Source organism: Sceloporus undulatus, chromosome 4 (genome assembly GCF_019175285.1).
Source record: "Sceloporus undulatus isolate JIND9_A2432 ecotype Alabama chromosome 4, SceUnd_v1.1, whole genome shotgun sequence".
In the NCBI taxonomy this organism is placed as follows: Eukaryota; Metazoa; Chordata; class Lepidosauria; order Squamata; family Phrynosomatidae; genus Sceloporus; species Sceloporus undulatus.
Window position 1 is genome coordinate 78,372,861 of NC_056525.1, and position 12,875 is coordinate 78,385,735.

Consider the following 12,875-nt stretch of genomic DNA (forward strand, 5'->3'; position numbering starts at 1 on the left):
CTGCCAGTAGAACAGGGCTGTACTTAATCCTAACTTCCTACAGCCTATGTATTTTGGGATTAGAACTACAGTCTTGTATGGCACTGTAGGCATTCCTTTGCTATCTTTATTTTAAAGAATGTTCAGTTCCATATCATTTTGACTGCTTGCCCAGAAAGTCTGCAATAAATCTATCAACTGGAGCAAACATACAAGATCAGGTATTTGCAGAGGTGTGTATAAGAAAGTGATCTGCTTCCTGTTGTATTCCACTGATATGACCCAATTGAATACATTTTGCTTTGCTTAGTCTTTCTCAGTTTAAATAAGGACTTAAGTAACTTCAGGAAAGCACGATGAAAAGAATGTAACAGAAACAGTATGTGCAGGTTTTTGTTTATTTGGTACAATATCTCTAAACAACTTTTTCCTGGTTGAAATTAAACAGTAAGCTAGTATTTATTTATTTATTTAGCAAAATATAAGTTTTGTCCATCCATTTGCCATGGTGGTGTAAGGTTTCCCACATCTCTTGATGTAGACAAATTGTTTATTACTATTGTTGTGTTAGCGAAAGGAAACAGCGTGGCTATTCAGTTACAGTGGGCTCTTCCCTTAAGGCAAATTCTGTGTAGTCTCACACCCAATTGTAAACAATGGGGCACATGCTCACAACATCATTTGTTTACTCATCTCGCAGCTGCAGCATAAGCTTGAAGCCACGTATAGTGCGCCTGCACCAAATGCAGGCACACTGTACTTGCACTTTATTTGCAAGATTAGTCTATTTAGTAAGTCATAACCACCTATATTTAGATATCTTAGAAAAAATTCTGATTTGGAGACTACTTGATAAGGTACTATACCAGCATGATATAGTGTTTTGACCATTGGAAGAGGACTCCAGGAGACCAGGAGACCACTCAGCCATGGAAACCCACTGGCCAAGTCACACTCTCTTTCAGTCTAAGAACTTTATTACACAGGGCTCCCAGGGACCACTCTCAGAACGGAAGGGGCCTGGAATGAGTGAAGGACAAGTGGGGGTGCATTTTATTGCACACTAATGTCCCTCACTCCTTCCGTTACGTTCCCCATCTATTCCTCATCCGTTCCAAAGGAGGAGATTTTTGAGAACTGTTTTGAACAGTTCTCAAAAATCTCCTCCTCTCTGGAACGGACTGGGAACGAAAGAGCAGGGAAGAGAATGAGTGAGGGACTGTGTGCAGTAAAATGCATCCCCCACTCATTCTGCTCCCTTCCTGGCTCCTTTGGAAACATTCTCGTCGCGCCCCAGGAGCCCCGTGTGATAAAGTCCTAAGAGAAAGGATATGGCAAACCTCCCCTAAATAAAGCTTGCCAAGAAAATCCCACCATAGATTCACCTTAGGGATGCCATAACTTGTAAATGACTTGAAGGCACACAACAAGAGTAAAAGCACACAGTCTCTTCCCTTGCGTCTCTTCCCCTCAGCCATAAATGCACACACATATGCACCTGTATGTCAGCCACAGGTCTTCTTGGGTTTTTTTTGGTATATAATATTTTATTAAATGTTTACATAATAAAATAAATTTTATTATGATACATAATATTAACTCCTATTTAAGTTTACTTATTTACACTTTTTGTTCCTTCCTTTCATCTCTATCAATTCTGTATTTGTTGCATTAGTATATTGTCACTTTCTATTATCATTGCAGTTTCTGATTATTCTTCACATGTATATTTCTTATACAACAAATAATATTCCATTTTTCTTTTCAATCTTGGTAATATCTTTCCTGATGCATTTTATTCTATACATTGCTATCTGTTATCAAGTGAACTGATTTCTTTAACTCAGAAATTAACTGAAAATAATACTAGTATACGTTCCTTTTTCTTCATTCAGATAATTTATCCATGGTTTCCATTCTTGTTCGAATTATTTTATCAATCTCTTCTTGGTTTTATATGGCTGCAATAAATCTATAAAATATTTTATCCATGAGTGCCTTTCCCACCCAATTAGTATTATACCAAGAAACACCACCAGTCAAATGAGAAAGTCCCACGCAAGTCATGCTACTCATGTTGTTATGGATTTTGTACATAATGCAGCCATTCACAAAGTGCCATGGAAAGCAAAATACATGCAGATATGGATTTCTATAAAAAGACTCCATTATGATGAGTCCAGACTATGTGATTAAGGTGCAAGGGGGAGAAACAGTATTAGGTTCTTCCTCATCCACTTCAATGGAAGACTAGCTCTGCACAGGCACACCTTTGCAGGCTGAGAATTAATGTTGCCCATTCATTGCTTGGTATGAAATGAATGGAGCAGTTATATGAACAAGGATTTGATGTGTATCCTCTACAAAGTGCCTTGACAACATCAGTGTCTGCAATACAAAAATACAATGGGTCCGTTTTAGATTGTAAGCCTAAGAACAGGGACATGTCTAATTAACAATTTGTAAGCTGCTCTGATAGCCTTTTGGCTGAAGAGTGGGTTATAAATAAATAAATTATTATTATTATTATTATTATTATTATTATTATTATTATTATTATTATTATATTGGTATCCACTGAGGTTTGGCTCCAGGACCTCCCATGGATCCCAAAATCTGTGGATATTCAAGTTCCATTAAATACAATGGCATAGTAAAATGGTGTCCCTTATATAAAATAGCAAAATCAAGGTTTGTTTTTTGGAATTTATATTTTGGGGGGAATATTTGAAGCCATGGATGTTTGAATCCAAGGATACAGAAGGTCAACTGTAAAGTCCAAGATTATAAAAGCACAGGATTGCCATATTAACTTTGTCTGGCAGATTTATCACTTGGGATTAACAAATATTGCATTTGTCTTGAAATTAAAGAGTTGGTTTTTGTTATTAGATGTATAGATTTCTTTTACTTCTCGTCTGTTATATTTTGAATAAAACATTTTGTGAGGATTTGCAACAAGAGATGAGTGATCATAAATCTCTTTGCTTAGGGTTAGGTCTAACCCTAAGCAAAGAGATTTATGATCATTTATGAATAGCCCTGTGATTTATGATAATTTATGAAAATAGATTTATGATCATTTATGAATAGCCCTGTGGGTATTGGCAAAGGGATCTATTTTATACACATTTCGTTCCATTTAAATCTGTGAAAGTAATGTGATAGCATGCATTTCTGCTTCAAAAGCATAACAAAATCTGAAGCTACTTTAAACAGAAATAGTAATACCTTTACCCATATAATTTAGGTTAACCTTGAAATCTCTGGAAATCTGATAGTGATTTAAAAAATACCAGGACCAAACTGTTAAGGGTTTTGACAAAGACAATACTAGGATTCCCACAGAGTTTGATGGAAAATAAAATAGTTTAATTTTCCATGAACACATTTTCCCACATATTTTAATTTATCTGAATAGTTTTCTCATAAGAGTCTTGTTGACCTAAATTGCTTCTCTCTTTTTTAAAGTGTCATCTTTGTGCCCTTGTCTTGCATTTAACATTGTATTGTTGAACATTGTAGGAAAGAAGCCCCATTGGCTTAGGGAGAAATTATAAGGACAAGGAGCTTGAGAGACAGAATGTTCCATTTCATCCGCAGGTTCTTGCTGGTAGAGAAAAAAATATCCATGAAACAGTAAGAGAGAAAAATGCACCTAAATGTCTCTGTGTTGGGGGCATGGTCAGGGTCTGAGAGTCCACTTGATCTAGAACTTTCAGTCCAGAATTCCAACCTGAGTTGGAGTGGCTACCGTAGAAACCACAACTCATGTTGGATTTTTCTTTTGAATTTGAAACACTATCAAGCATCATTGGCCTCATGCCCTTTGAGATGTGCTTCTGGAGCTGTAGGATTGCAGTCTTAAAATTCCTTACGTCTTCCCCTTATTCCAGAGAATATTTCTATTTACTTGCTTATAATGTTCAATTAAAATTCAAAGATGGAAGGAATTGTGTCCAGTTCTGGGCACCACAATTCAAAAAGGATCATAGAATCATAGAGTTGGAAGAGACCACAAGGGCCCTCCAGTCCAACTCCCTGCCATGCAGGAACTCTCATCAAAGCATCCCCAACAGAGGGCCATCCAGCCTCTGCATAAAGATCTCCAAGGAAGGAGACTCCACTACCCTCTGAGGGAGTGTGTTCCACTGTCAAACAACCCTTACTGTCAGGAAGTTCTTCCTAATGTTGAGGTGGAATCTCTTTTCCTGTAGCTTGCATCGATTGCTCCAGGTCCTAGTCTCTGGAGCAGCTGAAAACAAGTCAGCTCCCTCCTCAGAATGACATCCCTTCAAGTATTTAAACAGGGCTATCACATCATCTCTTAACCTTCTCTTCTCCAGGATAAACATCCCCAGCGTGTCCAGAGGAGGGCAACCAAATTGGTGAAGGGTCTGGAAACCATGCCCTATGAGGAGAGACTTAGGGAGCTAGGTATGTTTAGCCTGGAGAAGAGAAGGTTAACAAATGATATGATAGCCTTGTTTAAATATTTGAAGGCATGTCATATTAAAATGGAGCAAACTTATTTTCTGCTGCTCTAGAGAACAAGACCCGGAACAATGGATACAAACTACTGGAAAAGAAATTTGACCTAAACATGAGGAGGAACTTCCTGACAGTAAGAGCTGTTCGACAATGGAACATACTCCCTCAGAGTGTGGTGGAATCTCCCTCCTTGGTCTTTAAAAAGAGGCTGGATGGCCATCTGTCGGGATGCTTTGATTGAGAGTTCCTGGATGGCAGGGGATAAGACTGAATGGCTCTTGTGGTTTCTTCCAACTATATGATTCTATGAAGTGCACTAGCTCCATCGCTGGATCTCCATTTTGTCACTCTCTTCATGTGGCAAGTGAAGAACTAACGACTGTCCTCCAGTAATAGATGTTCACCACATAATTGGGAGCCTAGAGTTCCCAAACATGCAGACAGCATCCATGCACAGACACAGCGTTCTGGTTGATAGTCATTCACCTTCAGGGCCTTATTACTTTTTTTTGTTTACTTTTTAAAATTGATTTACTACGTGTGTGTGTGTGTGTGTGTGTGTGTGTGTGTATTACACTACGAACATACATAACATTACAGACAAAACATTACTAACCAACTTAACACATAGAAATCTCTACACATCTAAAACTAGATGAAAAACTATTTCATATTTCTACTATCATTACTATTCTTTCTTCTTATAATTCTTTCTTTTTATTTTCTCCTTTCCTTATTTCCTCCTTTCCTTCTCTCTCTACCTTGCTAGCTTTTCTTTTCCTCCTTCTCTTCATTTCCTTATCTCTCTTACCCCTTCCTCTTCATCTCCTCTTCTACTTTCTTTTACACTTTTACACTTACTAAAATTCCTCTTATTCTCTACATTTGGATCAGAATACAGTGCGCCCACGTCATACGCGGGCACCTTTTACGCAGCTTTCATACTGAAAGCCGTGTGATGGGAGAGAAATGGCACACGTGCCATGCACACACACCATTATTTTCAATGGGGTTCGAGCATACGTGTGATTTACCTTACACGGAAGGGGCCAGAATGGATTCCTGCGTAAGGCAATAATTCTTGTTCTATCTTTTGCCTAAACTACACGCTATCTTCTTTCTTTTCCTTTTTCTACAATCACTTATTCTTCACTTCTTTAAAAACAAATCCTTCTTATCTTACAGGTGAGCTTTCCTTTCTCTTTTTCCTTTCTAACCCTTTACTTTTCTCCTTTACTTTCATTAATTATATCTCATTTGACTATCCTTTAAGTAGTCAAGGGCCTCATTTGCACTACATAATAAACCAGTTTGCATGCGGATCTGAACTGGTTTAAATGGCTCTTGTTTACACTTGTGTCAATTCCCTGGCACTGTTTGGTAAGGGGTCCCCAGTGCTAAACCCATTTAAAGCGATCTGCTGAATTACCCATGTCTTTTGCAATGAATCAATTCAGTGCTAGTGTGAATGAGCTGCAGGTGTGAATTGGTTCCCTGTGACACAGTCAGCCTTATGACGTGACTCCATGTTGAATTGATTCATTGGTTAATGTGAATGTGAAGTGGATTAAATTGAAACCGATAAGGTTCAGTCATTGATTGAACAGTGTAAACATCTATTCAGCGCTAAACTGCTTCATTGATTTGACTCAAAAAATGGTTTATTCTGTAGTGGGAATGAGGCCCGGGAGAGCAATAGAACTGGAGACAGATGAGCTAATGCACTCTCCCTTTACATGTTGATTTAGCATATTTTGTACATTAGTGAGTAGGGCTTATGTCACACAATAAAATAGAGAGATGCTGCTCTTGATACCCACACCATCATGTATGAAGTTCATGGTAACTGAGGAAAGTGCCTTCTTAATAGTAGTACCCATCTTATGGAACTTCCTCCTCAGAGAGACTCAGAGAGACTTTCTTCTCTTTTTAGTGCTGACAAGTAACTTTTTTTATTTTCAATGACATTTAAAGTATTTTGACATCTGATTATGAACTTATTTAATCTGATAATTTCATATTGAACTATTTTATCTTGATTATATTTTATTTGAATATCAAATGGGAATTGTTGAGCTAACAGGAGATATAAAATATTCTAAATAAGCAAATAGGTAGGTTTATTGCATGCTAATATTTTTGTATGCATTCAAGTGGTTTTTGACTTATGGAAACTCTAAGGCAACCTGATCATGAGGCTTTCTTCACAAGATTTGTTCAGAGGCTAAGAGAGTGTGGCTTCCCCAGGCTTCCCCAGTGGGTTTCCATGGCTGAACAGGGATTTGTACCCTGGTGTCCAGAGTTGTAGTTCAATGCTCAAACCACTACAAACCACTATACATGCTGGCTCTCTCTATATACCACTATAAATTTCAGTAGGCTGAAAAACAAAGTGAAAGGTTTTAGTCTTCAAAACAACCTATCTAAGGTTAAGTATTATTGGCTTAAAAGGAAGTTACTGTAGCAATGATGTCCAAGTAAGTGGATCATATTTGCTTATATTTTACCTTTTGGTCTTGCCAGATACTCAGCCAAAGTTGTATTCATACAAGAGGAACGTGTGTTCATAGCTTGATCAGAATGGAACTTACAAACCACAGAAGTCTTTACAAGTTCTGTATGATACTGAAGATCTAAGAGAAAACAAAGGGTTCTGCCTAAACTCATGTGACACATAGATTATTATTGGATTATGGCATGTATGGGAAGTTATTTGGCCTCATATCCTATTTACATAAAGCTTACTTCCTCTTCAAATACAAACTCAATTATTACAAAGTCTTTTGTCCTAATGAGGGGGAATTATGTTCAAAGGCGTTCCAAGTACTTGCAATTAACTTTCATTTATGCACACATTCCTTTCAAAGCTTTTCAGTCACTCTCCAAGCCAAAACACACACACAGCTACTCTAGAAAAACAGTGGTAATATCTCATTGTCTCTCAAGCAAACAGAAGACATGTGAGGGTTTCCAAGGTGCAGGGAGGACAAAGAAAAGGCTTGGGATCATAAGAAAAGGAGAAGGAGGTTGGCAAGGCAACATAATTCAGCTTGATCCTTGTCACAGATGGTACCTTTTGGCACATTTTAGCTCCCTTCTACATCTGCTCTAATTGGTGCCATATTTCATGCAATAAAACCTCAAGGCTCTGTGGTCACTAGTGGAACTACAATTGCAATAATAGGAGCGACCTTGTGCTCAGGTGTCACAATACTCTCCATCTGCTACAAACTAAGCAAGACTGCCCTTCTGGAAATTGTTTATTCTGACGTGCTTCAAGATCTCTGGCAGACATTTATCTCTTCTGGACCTGCTGCCTTTGTTCTTTTTACTGGAAATGTCAGGATCTTCTACTGGGTATCATATTTTATTCATTTATTATTTTTCCCTAGCTCTAGGATTCAATGTGGCTTATGACATTAGACTGAGGTAAAAGGTCTCACCAATACAAACATTGAAATACCACTAAATTATCAACACATTTAAAAACATTTCCATTAAAAACCAAGAAATCAGACATTACAACATAATTATTAAAAGCACAATCTCCTTATTTCCCAGATATCAGTCAAAATAAGAAAATCTTTATCTGCTGTTGGAAAAAGGCCATGAAGAGAGCTCATCTAGCCTTTCTAGAAAATTCCAAAATTTCCAAAGTATTTCTGTAGAAAAATATTTTCTATGCAGAAAGAGCTGCTTCTTGTGTAGGAAATGTTGGTTTCTGTGCAAAAGAACCATATATGAATTTTGCATAGAATGTCCCAAACTGTGAAGATTCTCACCATTCCATGATTTTTCTCATCTGGATTTCTTGATACTTGAAAAAATATGCCTTTTAACCATTTTACAAATATTTCTGAATATTTTCTCCATCCCTGTACTTTTAGGCTGCATCTGTTCTGCAGAATTCATGTGGTTTGGTACCACTTTAACTGCCATAGCTCCATGCTATGGAATTCTGGGATTTTTAGTTTGTTGTGGCACCAGATCACTCTCATAGAGAAAGCTAAATATCACAAAACTACAAATTCCAGAATTCCATTACATTGAGCCATTGCAGTTAAAGCAGTGTCAAACTGCATTATTTTTACAGTGCAGATGAAGCCATAGTACATTTCCCTTGGTGTTAGGCTACCTCAGAAGAATATAATGCTGTAGTTAGATTGTCAAGATCATGAAAATAATGAAAAGGATGCACAGAGTTGTCTTTGTGCATCTATTGGTTTAAAGGCAGCAGTAAATTTTTATAGTGCTTAATTTAATGTGTGTATATATGTGTGTCAAAGCTACCTGGTCCCTTCACCTTTCCTAAGAACCCCTTTTGCTACAGTTTTTAGAAGGTTATGATTTGGCAAAGAGTGAAACTTCTGAAATGCTTTCAGCTGTTTCTCTGTCTAACAATTTTCTGGTCAGACAAAGCAAACTTGGACTGTGAAAAAGGATGAAGCAGTCAGTTTTGGCCAGACATTTCTAGATTATATCTCTAGATTATAGTTAAACTGATACCTATTTACAGCTTTCCTACATATAGGGAGATCATGAAAGCAGCATACCTGTGAAGTATCATGATTGAATATGACAGCATTGAGGTCTCCACAGTTGTAGTGCTTGATAAGATCTTCAGTTGTGTAAGGAGCCTGCAAACTGCCAGCTCGAAGACTTTCATGCTGTAACAGTGTTTGGTTCAAAGCGAACAGCACCTGTACACACATTGAAAATAAATATAGTCCATTTAGGTGAGAAGATGTAAAGTGAAGAATAAAATATACACATGACTAGGTGACAGCAGGGTGTAAAGTAGGCCCAGAAACATTAATTATAGAAGGACACAAGGCCTCAATTTACTATTTCAGCACTTGTTACAGGGCATGAACATATGTGTCATACATGTGCCCATTTTCTCTCTTCTGATACAAACATATAAAGTAATTGATGGTTTTCAACTCAAAACAGGACATTCAACATAGGTATTTTTTTCAGTTATTCATCTTCCCACTTAGCATTGTAAAATTTGTGAGAATAATGTCAACCTCAGGAATTTTAGATAATTTCCTCCTTAATATCTGTTAAATATATTTTAAACAACTTTAGTATTTATTTATGTTTCTTCAGTACAACTTTAAAACAAATCACGAAAGTTCCCACTGTTAAAAAATAAAGCATATGTTCTCCTTTTTTTTAGCAAAACTTAATCACGTCCTGTTCTTGTTAGTTAAGTGGACTGTCAGGAAATAGCCTCTCAAAATGATTGCTTCATTTTCTGAAACATTCAGAAATGTTCTTATATTTTGATGATCAGACTCAAACAGTGTAACAAGATTGGTTGGTTCATGTAATTTTTGGACCCACACCCAAAATATATGTACAGATTCTGCAGCACAGGTGATTCCCCAAGTCAGTCTTGTCCAGACTCAGTGAACACTCACAGACAGGAAGCAGATGGCACTGCAAAGAGCCATATTTGATGATAACAATGGGATGTGTGTGTTTCTTTCTTTCCTCTTTCACTTCTTCCTTCTTTCAAGAGAGAGAGAAAAGTAGGGTGGAAGTTGGGGAGAGATGAAGGAGGCAGCAGTGGCAGTATGTAGAGGGAATGGAGGAAGGCAATGACGGTAAAAAGAAAGATAGAAAATAATAATAATAATAATTAATAATAATAATTTGTTTTATTTATATACCGCTATTCCAAAGATCATAGCGGTGAACAGCAAGTAAGCTAATTAGCAAGTAAGCTAATTTGCCCCCAACAGTCTGGGTACTCATTTTAGCGACCTCGGAAGGATGCAAGCCTGAATCGAGCTTGGGCCCTTTTGCTGGTCTTGAACTCGCAACCTTGTGGTTTCGAGTGAATGGCTGCAGTACAGGCATTTACCCACAGCGCCACCAGGGCTCCTTATCATGTCAGCTATAGTGGAAAATTTTGTTGTTGTTGTTGTTGTTGTTGTTGTTGTGTCTTCATACCGTTTCTGACTTATAGAAGCCCTTCGGTGAACCTATTATGTTTTTTTTTCTGGCAAGATCTGTTCAGAGAAGGTTTTCTACTGCTTTCTCCTGAGTCTGAGAGCATGTGACATGCCCAATGGACTTCATGGCCAAGCTGAGAATCAAACTCTGAAAGCTGTCACATGCATAGGTGGAAGACCATCCTGAAAATCCAACAGGCATCCAAAGTTAAATACATTCAAGGTTAGCCAGAATAAGAAAAGTGCATATTTTTAAATAGTAAGCAACAGTGTCAGGAAGATAGCTCCAAGACGTAAGCATTTTAATTCATTTTTCCCCAGATCACAATCTTTTGCTGAGCTTTTATTTTTATTAGTTGAATATTCAGAATCCACAGGAAATCCTGGGATGAGTTGTTTCCTCTTCAACCTACAAGCCTCAGAAGGTAAGAAATCCTTTAAACCTATGGTTTTTGCAGCCTGTTTAAATTAGAGAGATGCTAATCTCACTTTTTATGGGTCATAGAAAATGTTAATGCCTAGCCTGAGACACATGGGGAAAGTTTTGGACATCTGAGTGGGGCAAGACTGGAGTTATTAGTTAGTTTGACTTCAGAACGACAGATCTATTCAGGCACTGACCTTCCAGTAGTGGCAGTTCCAAACTATGTTTCCAGACTCTGGTCCCAAACAGGCTTCAGACATTTTTGCTCCTTTTTAGGTGTTGGCCAAGATTAATTACATGTTTAAGATAAAGGCAGATTTAACCTTTTTTAGGCCCAGTACATACCTTTTAAAAAGGCTGGATTTGATGCGGCCTGTCTCCCTCTGGAGGGACAACGCAGCCGCTAAACTGCATGGAGCCCTTCCGGAGTAAAAAGAACCTGGAAAAATTGGTTCTTTTTGGGTCGCTGGGCAAATGTTGCGAGTGGCGGCACAGCTTTATGACGCCCCTTTGGTGCTGCATCATGTGGATGCAGCACCAGAGGGGCATCATGATGGCATGCACCATGTGGACCAGTGCATGCCAAAATTGTGCTCTGGGGGTGGGGTTAGGGCATCCAGCATGCAGATGCTGTGCCCTAACTCCACCCACAGGCCGGCACAAAGTGCCGGTCTGTATCGGGCCTAGAACTCTTATATATGCTATGTTCTCATTCCTTTGATTACTTCATCTTCTCCTTTTCTTTGGATGCCTAAATTTTATTTCTAAATGTCACCTGAAATTTAAAGATGCTGCAATGCTAGAAATTTGCTGACTGCAAGAAAATTTCACGAGGTGGAGCAGAATTTTTAATGGGGAGAGGACAATGCCCTCATTTTGTCCTTTCCCCATAGCTATACCTCTGACTCTTACTTTCTAGAACTACTAAGGAGATTGTCACATGAGGCTAAAAAGTAGAATTTTAGCAGAATAAAAGTCTTTTTAACTGGTACTTATCACATGATGTCATGTCCATCCTCCTGCTTCCTTGCATTCCATTTATTACAGTAGTGCACCTTTTCATTGATGGGCAAACCCCATCAATAGGCTCTCAATCTTGCAGCTATTCCATAACTGCCTCAGTGCAATAGATCCCTTCCATTGCAATTTTACTTCTCAGGCAGTCACATGGTGTGAGTGGGCATGATTCTGCTCCTCTGTTCTTCCAGCCCCTCACAGCAATTGTGTCTGCCAGTACCTACCTGAAGCTGTCTGCTGTGTCCACAATCACACAGCAATTGGGTTCAGAAAGGTGTTGGCAGCTAGTATAAATTGTGTTCCTCCCCTTCCTCCTGGATGAAGATTTTTGTCAATGCAGAAAACAGATCACACAATGATGGACCAGAAAGCACTATATGGCAGAAAGTGTGATAAAAATGATGCCAAAATGGTATGCTTCTATTCTTAAATGAACATGATTGTGGCAGAACAGGAGGCTGGTGTGATAACGTCCTAAGATTTTTTTCTCATAAGCATTAAACAAGATATATCTCACAAAGGGAAAATATAGAAAAGGGGAGATTTATTGCTGGGGAAAAGGCAATACATTTTAGGAGATAAAAACACTATGTCACCAATGTAACAAAAATCACAGGTTTTGCCGTGATTCTTAAATTTAATCACTCTCTCTCTTTTTCAATTTTCTTAAAAAAAAAAATCCTATACAAAATGAAGCATAACTCCACAGTACAAAGTACAGAGCATAACACCAGCATAACTCCAGCAACATCTTTGCTATTTATTTAAAAGAAACCCACATTTTTATTGTTTTAGCAATTATGATTCTTGAACAAAATGGATATTCTCTACTAATCTTTAGGGAGAATAATTGGATGTTACACTGGAGTTATTTTCTGTTTAATATAAAGAGAAGTTGTAACTTTGGTAGCTACCTCTGGGACTACATTAATGGCTGCAGGATTCTGGGAGCTATAGTCCAAACAAACATTCTAACCTCGGAAGCAGAAGAAAGCACCACC

The 12,875-nt window shown here is 38.0% G+C and overlaps 1 protein-coding gene across 1 annotated transcript in view; it reads right to left on the reverse strand.

Moving 5' to 3' along the window:
• The window catches only part of TRABD2B (TraB domain containing 2B), a 393,013-nt gene that overhangs the window by 125,575 nt on the left and 254,563 nt on the right, over positions 1-12,875 (reverse strand). Inside the window, exon 3 of the mRNA XM_042461497.1 lies at positions 9,024-9,170. Within this exon, the coding sequence (XP_042317431.1) occupies positions 9,024-9,170 (147 nt within the window). The remainder of the gene's footprint in view (positions 1-9,023; positions 9,171-12,875) is intronic.